Here is a 16,847-nt window from a genome sequence, read left to right as displayed (position 1 = left end):
GAGTGATTATCTTGACTTATGTCTGTTCTAGAGGCATGTTACAACTTTTTGATAAATGCATTCATTATAAATTTGAAACATATTTCCAAAAGAAAACCAATGAAAGCTTTATGTCTGTGTGTGTCAAAATAGTGATTAAAATCGAAATCGGAAAATTGATCAAAAAATCGTGATAGGCTTTTTTTGTCCATATTGCACAGCCCTAGACACAATAACAGTAATATTTAGAAAATTATGCAAATAAATGGTGGTTGAAATACAATGCTACGTGAACTTAACCAATCGACATGTTTAGCTACCAAGTCTCCAAAAGTTCCAGACCTTACTACTACCTTGTGAGTAGGGACTTTTTACCCGGAACTTTAGTAAGATCCTGGTTCCTGTGGTGGAAGCACACAGAGTACCAGCCCAAAGTCCCTAATTCCTGGGGAAAGTTCCTGCATGGAAACGGGGCTTAAGAGAGTGTACATTGTGAGCGAATACTTTGTAGAGATCTGCCAGAAGAAGCAGTCATTTTGAACAGCTGATTTGAGTCATGTGATTACCAAAATCAAATGAGCCCGGGCCGATTTTTGTTTACAATTCATGTTTTTAACAAACCATACCTTTAGCTGAAAAGACCACCTCCTGAGTTGGTCTCGGTTAAATTCGCTTTTGAGGGGTCTGAGAATAATTGGAGTGTCCACAAATGGGTAAAAAAATCACGCAAACTGCACTCAGAACCATGAAAAGGACCAAGTTTGAAAACACCCAATAGGTCCCCTTTAATGCATTAATACATGCCTACATTAATATAATGAAAGTCCACATAGATTTATTACAACAGTAAATCCATGGAAAAGCCTTCTTGACACAGTGTTTCTCCTGCTGAAAATGTCAGTGCTGTTTTTAAACAATGTGAAATTTGCATTCTTTACTATATTCAAGCATTTCTCTTAAATGTTGTGACATGATCGAGAGAGATCAGCAAGTAACCTCTGCTGTTTGAGCCGAGCGGATAAATGGTCTGCTTTTTCTCTCATTAATCTTATATTGAATACGCATTATCATTTTATCAACCAAAATTACATTGTGATAACTAGCATTTTATTGCCCAGCCCTAGTGTGAATTTTCATATGGACTTTAAGGTTTCCATGTTGTTCGAAACTTTTTCCACAATGAGAGCAGGTATAAGGCCTCTCTCCAGTGTGAGATCTCATGTGCCGGTTAAAGCTTCCTTTATGATTGAACCTTCTTCCACATTGTTGGCAGGTGAAGGGATTTTCTCCATTGTGTATTCTCATGTGGACTTTAAGGTTTCCATATTGACAAAAACGTTTTCCACACTGACGGCAGTTGTACGGCTTTTCTCCGGTGTGAATTCTCATGTGCCTTTGAAGATCTATTTTACGAGTGAAGCTTTTTCCACACAGTTGGCAGGAAAAAGGCTTCTCTCCAGTGTGAATTCCCATGTGCCTGTTAAGGGTTCCTTTTTTTGTGAAACATTTTCCACACTGTTGGCAGGTGAAGGGACTCTCTCCAGTGTGAATTCTCATGTGCTTTTCAAGATCTATTTTACTACTCAAGCTTTTTTCACAGAGTTGGCAAGAAAAAAGATTCTCCTCAGAGTGATTTTCCATGTGCCTATTAAGGGTTTTTTTTTGAGTGAAACTTTTTCCACACTGACAGCAGTTGTAAGGCTTTTCTCCGGTGTGAATTCTCATGTGCCTTTGAAGATCTATTTTACGAGTGAAGCTTTTTCCACACAGATGGCAGGAAAAAGGCTTCTCTCCAGTGTGAATTCCCATGTGCCTATTAAGGGTTCCTTTTTGAGTGAAACATTTTCCACACTGTTGGCAGGTGAAGGGGCTCCCTCCAGTATGAACTTTCATGTGCCTTTCAAGTCCTATTTTACGAGTGAAACACTTTCCACACTGTTGGCAGGTGAAGGGACTCTCTCCAGTGTGAATGCTCATGTGACTTTCAAGATCTATTTTACGAGTCAAGCTTTTTCCACACAGTTGGCAGGAAAAAGGCTTCTCCCCGGAGTGAATTCCCATGTGCCTGTTAAGGTTTCTTTTTTGAGTGAAACTTTTTCCACACTGTTGGCAGGTGAAAGGCTTTTTTCTAGAATTAATTTTTACTTGGACTTGATTCTCATTTTGATCTTCATCTTCAATCTCATTCAACGCCATTATGTCTAAGATGAAAAAACAAACAAATAAAAGTTTAAAACAGCATTTTAATGGCACAAGACAACCGGTATCAATATATTTAAGGTATATTTATAGGACAACTTTTTTCAGGAATTCTACAAAGTAGGAATAACTGCAGGTTGAGGCAATGGGCATGGTGAAAGGTATAGACATGCTGAAAAGGTAGGGGCATAGAGAAATGTCTTCATGATTGGTCGACAAAGCTGTCGGTCAAGGTGTGGGGGTAGTTTCTGTTGAACCGATTTACTTTTCGGCATGCCCATTGCTCCAGGATGCAGCTACCTCTGTTTCTGAATTTTGGCTGTTCATTTACACGACAACCTGATTTTGGGGGCCTGAAAACACAAGCTTTTGAAACAGGTTTTAAAGTGCAAGATTTTAAAAAACAACTTTTGTAAACAACTAAAACAATTCTGTGATGCTACAGCAGGGGTCGGCAACCTACGGCACAAAGAGGGATAATCGCTGGCATGCGAGCAATAGGGAAAACTGCATACTGATGTACATTTTGAGGTAATAACTTCTCATAGTCACAAAGCCTGTTAGGAGCTATAAATACTATTAAAGTGTGAGAATTAACTTGCGCTAGTCTACGGATGCGCGTGCGATCACGCATCCACCAAAAGAACCAGTTCGGTTCAGACACGCTGTGTGTCAGTCTGCTTCACGCTGAATCACGCATGTGCAGTATCATCAGCTCATCGGTTCTCAAATCGGATGTGTCCGACAGAAACGGTTCTCGGTTCAGTGTACTGTTGATCCGAAAACCGATGCAACTGGTTCTTTGACTCGAGAACGAGAACTGCTCTAACCGGCATGCTGCAGTTCAGTATCATCAGCTGTTGCGCTTCTTGTCCGGTGAGTGACTACATTCCGCCCATTTAAAAATAATAAATGCGCGTCCTTGAAAGCGCGCCGTTACGTAGCCTATTTACTTTAACTTCTTAGGTAATAATATCAATGGTATGATGTTTCAGATGCGTCATCAGATTTGAAATTACAAAACATCTACATATATTTAATTGTTTTTTCAAAATTATCGCTAGGGACAGTTTGGCAGTCGCTTGACATCGGTTGGGACACGTTACCTCGATCAACAGACACAACCCATAAAAACCATCGGCAAAACGGACCAAACGGTCATCCTCTACTTTCAAACACAAAAATTGTGCATTTACATTCCATCTCCGTTATCACAAAACACACAAAAAAAACCCAGCTATGATCACTGCGTCCTCCATAAACCGGTTGTCAACATTTGTAAATGCTGCACATAAAGATGTTGTTGTCAGCTATTTCAGAATTCCTGCTACCAGTGCAAATGTAACCAGGAAAATGGCTTGAGAGGGGAAATGGTTGTCTTGGAACCACCCAGCTGGCTAGTTTCTAGAACTATTCAGTGGGAAAGCCCCAAAAAGACCTTTCTACTGACTTTGAAAAACATCAGGGATCTCATTTATAAACTTTGCATATGCACAAAATAGGCATAAAAATTGCGTACGCAATTTTCCACACACATAACGTGATTTATAAAAAATAAACTTGGCGTAAATATGTACGTAGCTTACGGACATTCTAGACCATGCGTACGCACTCTATCTTAATGTCTTGTACCTTTAACAGTGTTAAACATGGTGTCACGTGGATGGGAATATGCATGGAAATGATATGGAGATGAAGTTATGCATAGTAAAACTAGGTGCTGTAAGCTCCATATATGGTGATTTTGGGGAGGAGTTGGGGTGGAGATGCACGTACGCACAATCTTCCCCTGACTGGGATTTATAAAGAGATTTTTCAAGGTTCTGGCGTACTTTTGTGTGTACGCACACTTTCTATAACACTCCACAGAGAGTTTTATAAATGAGACCCCAGGAGATGAAGATGCCCAGGACTCCTGATCACCTGTGTGAACACGCCATAGTCCTGCTGCGGCAGGCATGAGAACTGCAGATGCGACTAAAGCAATGAACTGCAATGTCTGTAATTTAAGAGGTCTAAGACTACAGGGAGACAGGAAGGACAGCTAATCGTCCTTGTAATGCCAGACCACATGTGACTGTAGTGGAGTAACATCTCACATCAAGAACTGGCAAACCTGGTTCAGTCCATGAGGATTAGATGCTCTGTAGTACTTTAAGCATCTGCTGGTACACAAAATACTGCTGCTTTTGATATAGATCTTTTTAATGTTCATATAAATATTTACACTTTTTAAGAAGTTTGTTGAAATGTATAGTTCAGCACTGAGCACGTATGGCCCGGAACCAGCCAATGTGAATTTAGCAGTTAATCACGACACAGTGAACGCTTTAATCACAATGGTGTTATTATACACGTCAAAGTGGTAATTTATGTCCAAAATTGTGATCTTGTGTAAACGGCTTCTTACCAGTGTGAATGGTCATGTGTTTTTTAAGGTTTCCTTTTTGAGTGAAACACTTTCCACACTGTTGGCAGGTGAAAGGGCTTTCTCCAGTGTGGATTCTCATGTGAACATTTAGGTTTGCTTGTTCAGTAAAACTCCTTCCACACTGTTGGCAGGTGAAAGGTTTCTCTCCAGTATGAATTCTTGTGTGGACATGAAGGTTATGTTTATATGTAAAACATTTTCCACATTGAGTACATGTGTAAGGTTTCTCTCCACTGTGAATTTTCATATGGGTTTTAAGGTTTGATTTTCGAATGAATCTCTTTCCACATGATTTGCATGTGTAAGGTTTCTCTCCAGAGTGAATTCTCATGTGGACATCAAAGTTTTGTTTATGTGCAAAGCTCCTTTCACATTGAGAGCATGTGTAAGGCTTCTCTCCGGTATGAATTCTCATGTGGTTTTTAAGGCTTGATGTTCGACTGAAGCTTGTTCCACACAGTTTGCAGGTGTAAGGCTTTTCTCCAGTGTGAGTTCTCATGTGCATTCTAAGAGTTTCTTTAAGAGTAAAATTTATTCCACATTGAGAGCACGTGTAAGGCTTTTCTCCGGTGTGAATTCTCATGTGGGAATTAAGGTTTCCAAATCTTTTGAAACTCTTTCCACATGTTGGCAGGTGAGATAACTTCTATTTCCTGTCTTATAAGCTCTTTTTTGTGTCTTTTCAGTCTGTGAGCAACTAAATGATTTTTCTCCAATTTCGAAATCATGATGCTTTTCATACTGATCTTCATCTTCCTTTTCATTGGGTTCTTGACTCTCCTTTTTCAGTGACATCAAGTCTAAAGCAAAAAAACAAAAACAAATGCAAGTGAAAACCAGTTTTAATGGCTCAAAGCAACAAACATCAAAACCAACAACATGCATATTAGGACTGTGCAAAAAATCGAATGCGATTTTAACGCGCATCTCCTCAGTAAAGGCACTCTTGTGATTAGTAGTGTATCTCCAGTACGTGCGTTCAGATCAGGGTTGCCAGGTTTTCACAACAAATCCTGCCCAGTTGCTTCTTCAGTGCTGGAGATATACTACCAATCACAGGAGCGCCTTTACTGAGGAGATGCCCATGAAAATCACATTCGATTTTTTGCACAGCCCTAATGCATACTAGATCTCATATGCACTAAGCTACTAAAAGAGATGTTAAATGTAATTACAAAACCCCTCCTCATTATTGTTAAAACTTCACTTTCTTCAGGACAAAAATTTACAAAATGTGGCCCGTCAACTGTTTATTTTTGCTTACACTAACAGGTTCTTTCAGGATTTAAGCCCCATCATAGTACAGAAACTGTTCATAAATAGAGATTTCATCAAAGTATGGAGTGCCACAGGGCTCCGTATTGGGTCCTCTGCTTTTCTTCTTGTATGTGCTTCCACTGAGCGAAATTATTTCACTTTTATGTAAGTTATACACTTTAATTTCCTCACATCCAGGCAAAGCTTCTTATCTTTTCTCAAGCAGAGTCAATTTTAAAAATTTGCTAATAAGGGCTGTCCGATATTGAAGAAAAATTTGATATGTGATACCTTGTTAAAAAATGCGATATTCGATACGATATTGCTTATAGTGTGTAAAATCAATTTCAATCATATTTCAAAATATTTAAAAATGAAAATTATATAACCAATTTTTGTTTTCACATTTTTCTTGGAAAAGAAAGAATCACTATAACTTGTGAAAGTATCCAATGTTGTTTTAGCAAAACATTAAAAAGTCATGTCACAAATCAGAAAATGTCACTTTAACATCAGTGTGAACATACAAACAAACAAAAAAAAAAATTGACACTAATTTTATATCATCGTAACTTTGCTTTCCATACACTAAGTACTTCTTCATATATCACAGCAAAAACTATAGTTTGAGAAAGTTCAAACATGATTAAAGGCAAGTGAACAGTCAGTAAAAAAAAAAGGAAAAAAATAAATACACAATTTACAAGCATAGATAAAATAAACTCTAGTATTCTATTCAGGTACAGAAATTTAATGATTAAGTGTAAAATAACACTGCACAGTGTCCACTGTATGAATTAAATTTAGATTGATCTTTGTTATAGCTGTTTTGTTGTTTGATTTACGTTAGTGACATATTCAGCAGCACGTATTTATAGGCTGCTGTCACTTTAAAACCGACATCACAGATCCAGTATAATGATACACATCCAATTTCTTTCTCAGCTGTTTACATTCATTTAAAACATAACCGACTGCGTTTACGAGGATAACTGTGAGATGGGTACTACTGATATAATTCTATGTGTATGTGTCTGTTCAAATATGAGGAGATGTGAAAGACAAATTAACTCTGTGTTTGCGCACCATCTGAAGCGCGTCTCTGTGTGTGTGTGAGCGCACTTTGCACATGTGCGACGGAACTGAAGAGACACTGTGCAAGATGAGGCTTGTGTGCGTGCTTCAGGTGTGAGTCAGCAAGACGAGACGGCAAAGAGTTGTTTTCTTCAACTTATTGCACTTAACTCTGCCATATGCATCGAACTAAAACTTTGACCTTTTGCATCTCTTTGATTTAAGTAGACTATTATCACAGTGATTCAGATATCACAGGCCCTTGCGATATGCATATTGCGATATTTTGATATATCATGCAGCCCTAGTGCTAATTATACACAAAAATTCGAATAGCAGAAACTCCTTACAGTACTCAAGCAACCATCCACAGTGTTATAATCCATCATTTTTAATCAGCCACAAACATTCTGGCATAGATTTTTTTTTTTTTTTGTATGTGATTTCTACATTTTTTAATAGCTTTCATTGTCTGAGACTCAGGCTCTTAGTTTAGGTCTAGATTTTCCAGCAATATATACACATAATCTTATATGTGAAATCTCTGATTTAAAATTATTTATGGCATCTTTGGTGATATTGTTAATGAAACCCATACCTGGAACCCATTCAATTATGATAATGCATTAGTATCTCTCTGGTCATGTGATCTCAATGAAACCGCTTCACATAAAACCACTTAAATGAGTGAGTTCAGCTTTGAGAATGAAAACCAACCTGTTTTTTCTTCAGTATCTTCTTGTTTGACTCTGAATGTTTCTACAATCCTTATGTCTTCACTCTCCTCTTTAATAAACTCCATCTTTATAATAGTGTCACGTGGCTCTCAGTGAATGGACTTCAATGGCCTGAAGAAAAAAATAAATAAAACAGGAAATTATTTAGGAATTCATTCAAGTTTGTTTTCGAAAAGCTCGTTTCTCTCGTCACGATAAAGCGAGCGAAGTGAGACGCAGCGTTTACTCACGTGCGGATGCGCTTTATTTACTGAAACTAACATCCAGAAATGTTACCTAACGCATTACAGTGCTACATTCATTACAATTACGCCACCTATGCCTCTTGTAAAAACTGCTTGAACATTTTGTATCGACGTAAACACTTTAAATGCTTCATAACACAAACCTCTCTTCAGCCGAATCATAACAGATCCTGGAGCGCGGCGCAGCCTTGTGACGTCACATCACCATAACAAAATAAAAGTCCGGTTCAAACTCACAGAAATAGGTATGTAGCACAGACACATTCAGAGTTCAGTTCTTAGTGAAATACATAATTAAATGCATGCTGTCCAATTATGCCCTGAAAATCGCTGATAAATCATGAAGGAATGTGAGATTCTGTCTAGAGGTCACCGCTGTAATGTTTAGGTGCAGAAAGCTTTAATGCCAGCCATATGTAAAAATGTTAAAAATAGCTAGTGTGTGAGTTCATAGCAGAGTTCAAAGTTCATTTTAGTCTTAAATTCCTTTTAATAGGAATACAAATGTATAACAATGATGATCTTTCAGAAATCAATAGAAGATAAAGCAATTAAAAATATATTAAAATACACTTAAAAGAAGCATAAATGTAGTTTTTTCAATACCTAAATGGAGTATTTCACAGATTTTTAATATTAACATTACATTTTAATGTGTGTAATTATTTTCCAAAGCATCTGGAGCTGTAGATCCACAAGAAGAGGATGGTACGGGTCAGAGCCAGCCCTAGACCTGTGGGGGCCCTAAGCAAACTTTGGTTGGAGGCCCCTTTGACCGTTTTAAGTAAGGCCTAAAGAAAATCAATGACTACCTTATAACTATACTGTACATATTATATCTACTATGTTATTTTAAAATTTTTAGTCTGTTAAATTATGTTTTAATTATTCTATGTATGCTGTATGTTAATTATCTTTTTTACGCTGCTGGTCCTGAGTAAGTATTTCGTTCTTATGTGGCAACATAATGAAAGAATGACAATAAAAGACCTTGAGTTCTTGAGTTGAGTTCCATGTTTGATGTCTAACAGGAAAATTATGATACCACTGAGCTGAATGGCAGTGCAGTGCAACGAACACACACTGATGAACTTGCTGAATAAAAAGACTGATAAAGTGATTTTCACTGACCATCAAAGAAAATTTTTTAATTGACACCAGAGTTTAAGAGGCACAAACAACAGCCTATATATAATTTAAATGAAATAGAGCAAATAGAATAACATTTAAATAAAATATTATATAAAATAAATAATAAATAGAACATTTAAATGTTTGAATTTTTCAAATAAACAAAATTAACAATGACATCTAAAACACCACAAACAAGATTAATAGTAACAATAATAAGAATTAGGTAACATTTCAATAGAACTATTAAAATCCAAACTTGTGTTTTTTGTGCGTGCACATGCATACACGGTCTCCTTGGAAAAAAGTAATTTGCTAAAATACAAAAAAATTATTCAAAGGTTGTATCAGCGATTTCAGGCCCAAAAAGGCCCAACCATAAATGATCACATTCATCTAATCTTTCCTAACGATCTGCTAGCTGCCTGCCTCATAAGCAGGCTGTCAAAAAATCGCATCTCTGTAGGTAGCCTAGGCTCTGAGATCTGCACACAAAAACAATTGGTTTCACCAACCACTCAAAACCAAAACAAATACGGTGTGTCCGAAAGTGCATACTTCGTACTGGGTACTACTTTTGAATTTGAACGTACTACTCGACCGTTAGAAAAGTACATTCTATATAGTATGGAAGTATGCGATTTTGGACGCAGCGTAGTGTTCCAACCAATCACCGACAGGGGAGGGTGTTGTGAACACAAGCGCAAAACCTCACAACACCCTCCCCTGTAAGTGTTTGCATCCCAATATAAGATTTTAGACTGCAGATTACAGGTTTGTGTACCTTTATCTTCTTGCTTCTTCTCTTCTTCCAGCCTCTTCTTTTGTCGTTTTTCATGGTCAGAAAGATATTTTTGTTTCTTGTCAGACATCGTCGACGTCGGAGTAACTGACTGACAGACACTGACCAGGTGACGAGAGACATCATAGGGGTCAGGGGTCAGTCAGGGTCAAGATTCGCGGGGAACTCACCATAATAAAGAACTAAACAAATAACAACTGTGCTTATCATGATGCCTGATAAAGAGCGCTGTAGGCCCATTTCTTTTTATTTATTTATTTTATGTTACTTTTGATATATGATTTTTTTTCACCCACTAGCTAGCAGTGACTCTAGGGGGCCCTTTGCTGGCCACGGGGCCCTTTGCAATTGCAAAGGTCACTTAGTGGCTTGGCCGGCTCTGGTACGGGTGAAGGTGAAGAAAGATATCAGTACAAGAGAGAGATGAAGATCAGCTACATATTATATGATCGGACAGCATCTTACAAACACAATAGATTCAAACAAATCAGATTCTGTGTCCCACAAACATCAGATCAATATAGCTGCTTATTTACACCCCATGTAGTGTCTGTCAGCACTTGAATTGCATTGAATACTCATGTGGTTTTAATATGACAGTTTAGACCTGTAAACACTTACTTGTGTGTGTGTGTGTGTGTGTGTGTGTGTGTGTGTGTGTGTGTGTGGTTTACATTGACAACACGCCGGACATTTCACCTGGGCTCCCCGGACCTAAGGGTAATACGGGGACTATGCCAAGGTCCTCATAAATCACAGAGTGTAACTGCATTTGTTAGTGTCTGAACAACATAAATTCTCTTTTTCTTTGAAAGTCCTTATTTAGCACTTGACCTGATTTTGAGTGTATCCCAGTGTATCAGAACAGCGACCCCACCGCTGGGTTATATATACATTTAGTTAGCTGAGGGGGACAGAGGCAGTAGTATAAGCACCATAGTTTCTATAGCTTACTGAGCCTCCTGCAAATGTCTGGGTTTAGACTACTTTCTAAAGATATGACTATGTTGAATCTAGTAAACTTGTAGAGGAGATGGGACTGCCTTTTCTCTTGTAGTTTTACATACTTTTGACCAGTCAGTTGCATGTTAATTATTTGAATAAAACAGATCTAATGCCAAAAGCACCACAGTGATAACATTTCATGTCCTGGTTCTTTTTAATGTCATAATAATCTGTAATTCATATTGACATAAGAAACCAAATTTAAAAGGACTTTGAACCCCAAAAACACAATGTGAGTCCCATTACTGTCACATGAAGAAAGAGAACATGTAGACAGTATGATATAAAGAGAAGAGAATCTGAGAGAATATGTAGGCTATCAATTTAAGGTTTTATCCTGGAAAACTAAACACAGCTGCTCTTAGTTAAAACTTTTTTTCTTGCTACCTGTCTGTTATTTTTGGATGATAACACGGAGCAATATGGTCTATGAAGCCTACTAGATATTCGCTCTATTTGGTTTTTGATTAGAGAAATTATCTTATGTGGTCAGTGATTTTCTACAATCAGAAAACAAAATCAGTTGGAGGAAGGATGAAATTTAGTCTGAATGTGGTCCAGCACAGCTGGAGATTAAAGCTGTCATCCTCCTGTTATGTAGTACAGACTCTCACCAGCCTGTTACTTTGTGCAAAATATGCTGTTACTCTTTTCAATGTATTCTTAAAAGAATCAATAAACTATGCATGGTCCAGTTATGAGCACATAATTTGGCTTCTGGCTAGATACATAACTATGTACATTACTAATTTACCCAGACTTTTGTTTTCTGATCATGCTTGTCCCAGTGAACATTGTAATCCTGACAATAACTTTTCGTAATTTAGGCTGTGACACCTGTAAACAGTAAACATGAAGCGGCGTAAACGCATTAATCCAAAGGATGATGCAAGATTTTATATTACTGCTGAAAGTGACAAAGTGGGACTTGACATCAAGTACATCGATGCTGTAAAGGGTAAGTTGAATCTTCTGATTGTTTAATCATGATTTGACTTTAATACATATTTTTTGCCACTTATTTGTCTTTGATGAATTAGGTCGCGGCATTTTCGCCTCTGTTCCATTTGAAAAAGGAGACTTTCTATTGGAATATAGAGGTGATCTTATAAGCAAGCGAGAACGTGAGAGGAGACAGAGAATTTACCATGACCTCCTTAAAGTGTTTATGTTCGAGTTCCATTTTAATGGAAAGCTGTGGTGGTACGTGTGTAACTGGTTAATCTAATCAGAATTATGACTCTTTTTCTCTTTTCTCACATCAGGTTAATTTACATTGCATTAGTATAAAAACTGATTGTTTTGAAAATGTTACTTGTGTTTTTGTAGTGTTGATGCAGCAACAGAGAATGAGTCACTTGGCAGACTTGTGAATGACGACCATATAAACCCTAATGCCAAGATAAAGTACCTCACTGTGCAAGGGAAGCCCCATCTCTGTTTGTTTGCAGTTCGAGACATAAGTCCAGGAGAGGAGATCACCTATAATTATGGTGACTCAGACTGGCCATGGAGATGCAAGGTGGTCAAAACTTGACTTGAAGTTTGTTAGCACCACCTAACCAGCACACCATAGATTATACTGACCATTACAGACTGGTAGAACAAAAACAATGAAGTCATCAAAAGCTGTGTTCATCAGAATGTGGTTTTCATAGTCCACGGTCTACAATATATATATATTTTTCCTTTTTACAGGGCCTTGATGATGAAATGGCTCCACAGATGTGTGGTACCACAAATCCCCCATCCACAACTGATGAGGTATGTCCTCACAAAAGATAGATTTTTATTAATATCTTGCTCTTGATTGTTAATATCAGAAAAGTTGTCAGTGAGTTTTAAAGCAAGATTTTCCTCTGTCTTTCTGTCAACAGTAGAATGGTTTCTTTTTTTAATTCAGATGTCAAATATCCTCTCTAGTGTCACGCTCCCAGGACTTTCTCTTTATTGTCCTTTGTCTCTGTTTCATCTTCTACAGCTGACCACTGAGAACAAGTGCATCCATACAGCCGTCAGCCACCCGAATCAGACTAGTCCAGAGCTCAGCCCACTCGCCAAGGTTGGAGAGGTAAATTAAATCTGGCAAAATGTTAAATCTACCAACCTATTTCAATATGTGTGTGTGTGTGTGTGTGTGTGTGTTTGTGTGAGTTGGACTTGGTTTATCATGCTTTATGTGGACAATGAAATGGAAGGACATTGTCTAAACCTGTTTTTTCAAGCTTCAGTCAGTATAATATCTGAGTGTATGTGTATCAAACACTGAACCCCACCCAAATATGACTTGGGAGGTCCATACAGTTTAGAGGGTCCTGTCCCCAGAGGCATCACTTTGGTTTTTAAGAACACTTGGACTGCCTGCATTGGATCTGTATGTTGGTTTAATGTGCATGCTAAGTTGTTTGGTTACATGTAATGGATAGGCACCCTATTAGTTATACTGGGCTACAAGAAGTCAGCTCCTGGCACTGAGGCTAACCACAAATTCCCCATCTACAATTTAAAAATATGAAGAAGGTACATCTTCATATAGGATATGCTTTAAATAAGCTGCATATAAATAACAAAATACAATGCAATAAAAGGGCAATCATATGTATGAGGTAAATTAAATGTCACATTGGTATTGGACTTAAAATGATTGGATATCGACATGTAAATATGAAATATCTTTGTGTCCAAACTATGTGGCATAAATAAATACTACAATTAAATTTTTCGCCAACAGTGTCAAAAACACCGCCTTGTGTGCGCAACAGTATTCTCCTTGGACAAGTGTGTTCGTTGTGTGGGAACCGTATCTTCCTTCAAGTGGCTTGGCTATCGATGCACAGGTTAGATATTTAGTGAATTAGTAAAGAGTGTATATGTGTTGTGCTCTAACCACTTAAATAGACCTGCAGTGTTAACATTATTTTACTCAAATGTGTTCCAGTTTGTTCAGGGGTCTTGCATAAATCCTGCCTCAAGCAAATTAAAAAAGATGACTTTAACAGCACAGCACAGGTGAGTATCTACTAAGTGAGTGTTGAACTTGAACTGTCTATAAGATCACCATGTAAAATAATTTGCTTTCTCACCAATTCAGGCGCAGCAGTCTCCTGAGGCTTCTGAGGATGATCTGCTGTCAGATCAGGACAAAATTCCACATCCAGAATTTGACCAAATATCATCTGATGATGCTGAGGACATGTCTGACAAGGAATACATACCTGATTCAGAGTCAGAATATGATGATGAATATGATTCAGATGCAAGATGATTGACTCATGAACAAGAATTACCACATCTGATTATGAGTAAAAAAATTACTGTTATGTTTATGGAAAGCCACAAAGCAAAAGTTCCCGCCATTTGAAAACACACAAGACACATACTGAAATTGTCCAAGCATTTTCCCTTCCTGAGGACTCAAAAGAGCAAAAGATATTATTAGAAAAAATGAGGAATAAGGGAAATTTTAAACATAACATTGCAGTTTTGCAAGATGGAACAGGATCACTGAAAGTGAAGAGAAAGCCAAAAGCTAAAGCACTGGCAGGAAAGTTTATCCACTGTATGTACTGTCAAGGGATGTACATACATTAGGAGCTTTGGAGACATGTCCACAGATGCCCCTTTAAGCCAGAAAACGATGATTTGGGTGACACACCTGGGAGAACCAAAGTACTGGGCTTGGCTGCAACTCTGGAGTCTACATTCTGTCAGCAGATCTCAAGTGGAGTGTGGAAGCTCCTTAGTGTCATGAAACAAGATGAGGTGGCCTCAGTTGTGTGAAATGACTTCTCTATTATTCAGTTTGCCCAGTCACTCTACAACAAACATGGACAAGACCCTATAAAATATGAATACATTCGACAAAAGCTCCGTGAAGTGGGGCGTTTGTTGTTATGCCTGCGTACAGAATTCTCAGTACATAACCTAGAGGACGCTGTTAAACCTGCTAACTTCCAGAGAGTTGTGCAAGGAATAAAGAAAGTTTCAGGATTTGATGAACAAAAACACTCGTACCATAAACCAAGCCTTGCACTGAAACTGGGACATACACTGAGGAAAATCGCGGACATTATTTATTGTAGGGCACTCATGGCAGAAGATGAAGAACTGATCAGGCACACTGACATATTCAAGAAATTGTACACCTCCAGGTGGTCTGAGTTGGTGTCTCACAGTGCCCTGAACACACTGAGTGATGCCAAATACAATAAACCATCAACATTGCCCTTCACTGAAGATGTTCAGATCCTTCATCAGTACCTAGAGAAATCTGCAGAAAGTGCCTTCTGCAGCTTGAAGGAAGAGGCCACCACTCAGAACTATGCTCAACTTGCAAAACTCACACTTGCACAAATCATTGTCTTCAATCAAAGACGTGCTGGGGAAGTTTCGAAAATGCGCCTCAAAAGTTTTCATGAAAGGGACAACACAAAGCTCCATGAAGATGTTGCACTGGGGTTGTCGAAGACTGAACAGAAGCTTTGTAACTATTTCAGCTGAATTGAAATCATGGTGAAAAGGGGCAGAAAGGTTGCCGTTCTGCTCACACCAACTGAATGTGGCGTTTGTGCCACAAATGTCTTCCTGTTTGCAAGACCAACATCAATGAGCCACTACAGAGGACAGGACTGTTTGCGTGTTCATGCAAGCCAGTGTGGAGCAAAGCACTCTGAGTACCTTAGGTCAACACAACTCAGGAAACGTGCCACACTCTCACAAGTCCTTAATTTAAAAAACAATGAACTTAATCAGGTTGCAGATTTCCTGGGTCACGACATCCGTGTTCACTGCGACTTCTACAGATTACCAGTTCCCACAACACAACTGGCTAGGATTTCCAAACTCCTTTTTTTAATGGAGAAAGGAAACCTTTCCAGCATGCAGGGGAAGTCACTGGATGAGATTGAAATTGAAGGTTTGTACAGAAATTAGCCCTTGTAGATATTATCTGAGTTTTTGTTTTTTCCTTTGAATGTTCATTTATAAACATCTAGACTTGGCGTAGTCAGCATCCTTTTCCAAGAAAAAAAATCACCTTTCATGTCCAAATATGAGTAGAGGACTACTATTCAGAAATATAAACTTAAGTCTACAGTATGGCTGGACATTAATTCAAAATTATGTTTGTGTAGGTGCAGTCTAATTACATTAAATATTAACCTAATATCATATTGTGTAATCATTTATTTTATGTGCTCATGGACCACATTAAACATAAACAGGTATAATAGCTCAAAACTACTCGAGTAAAAACAGTTACTTCGCAAAAAGTGGCAAGTACAAAACCAAGTACTATCTTTTCCCTATGTCTTTTTAATTGATGTGGCTATTTCAACCACACATCCCTTATCAAAAGCTACACTCGATGCTGCACTCAATAGCGCTGAGAACATTCTTTGTTTCACCGGTTGTGAAGCATGTGTGTCAAACACGCCAAGAATTGGTTTAAATAAGGCACGTGGGATGACTCCGCCACTTTCTCTCGCCAGATCATGAAGCCCTCACGTCCGTTTCTCAAGTGTGCCCTGGCGCTTCTTCTGAACAGCCCGAGGAGACTTCATCTCTTGCTTCTGTGGAAATGGAAAGTGCCACCTCAGAGCGCTCCTCCCGCGATGATAGAGCATATGAGGAGCTACTCGAGGTGGTAACTCGTGCAGTCGATCGTCTAAAGCTAGACTGGCCACAGGAGCATGAGACCCCCAAACGCTCAAAATTAGGCGACAGATCTCTATGATGAGCTGGTACGCTCGTGGAGTAAGCCATATTCGTCCCGTGTCTTTGTGCTGTCTACATGGATTAAAAAAAAAAAAAAAAAAGCCTACACTCCCCACCAAGCCGTGCAGAATGACATCTTCATTGGTGGGGAAACCTTTTCAGGCTGCGGGTCAGGCTGGATCTGCCCTGCACACCATGGCGGTTCTGCAGGCGTACCAGGCTGACCTGCTAAAGGACTTGAGCACAGGCAGGTCCATCGATGAGGAGGCGTT

The 16,847-nt window shown here is 38.5% G+C and overlaps 1 protein-coding gene across 2 annotated transcripts; it reads right to left on the bottom strand.

Moving 5' to 3' along the window:
• Positions 1-739: 739 nt before the first annotated feature.
• On the bottom strand, positions 740-8,165 carry LOC109081246 (gastrula zinc finger protein XlCGF26.1-like). Of its 2 annotated transcripts, none has more exons than XM_042722913.1 (4): positions 8,066-8,165; positions 7,658-7,788; positions 4,589-5,409; positions 740-2,180 (listed from the first exon to the last, which is right to left on the bottom strand). In XM_042722913.1, the coding sequence occupies exons 3-4, from the start codon at positions 5,190-5,192 to the stop codon at positions 1,087-1,089; spliced, it is 1,698 nt and encodes a 565-aa protein (XP_042578847.1). In that variant the 5' UTR covers positions 5,193-5,409; positions 7,658-7,788; positions 8,066-8,165; the 3' UTR covers positions 740-1,086. The 2 variants fall into 2 exon arrangements, with proteins under 2 accessions (XP_042578847.1, XP_042578848.1); XM_042722914.1 differs by lacking the exon at positions 8,066-8,165 and adding an exon at positions 7,908-8,059.
• Positions 8,166-16,847: the final 8,682 nt, after the last annotated feature.

This window comes from Cyprinus carpio, chromosome B4, assembly GCF_018340385.1.
Source record: "Cyprinus carpio isolate SPL01 chromosome B4, ASM1834038v1, whole genome shotgun sequence".
Taxonomy (NCBI): domain Eukaryota; kingdom Metazoa; phylum Chordata; class Actinopteri; order Cypriniformes; family Cyprinidae; genus Cyprinus; species Cyprinus carpio.
This window is presented reverse-complemented; position numbering and strand designations above follow the sequence as displayed.

Excerpts from the sequence above, each read along its gene's own strand:
- LOC109081246 (XM_042722913.1), bottom strand. The coding sequence starts at position 5,192 with ATGAGAATTCACACCGGAGAAAAGCCTTACACGTGCTCTCAATGTGGA. Across the intron at positions 2,181-4,588 it reads ACACATGACCATTCACACTG|ACATAATGGCGTTGAATGAG; the intron begins GTAAGAAGCCGT and ends TTTTCATCTTAG.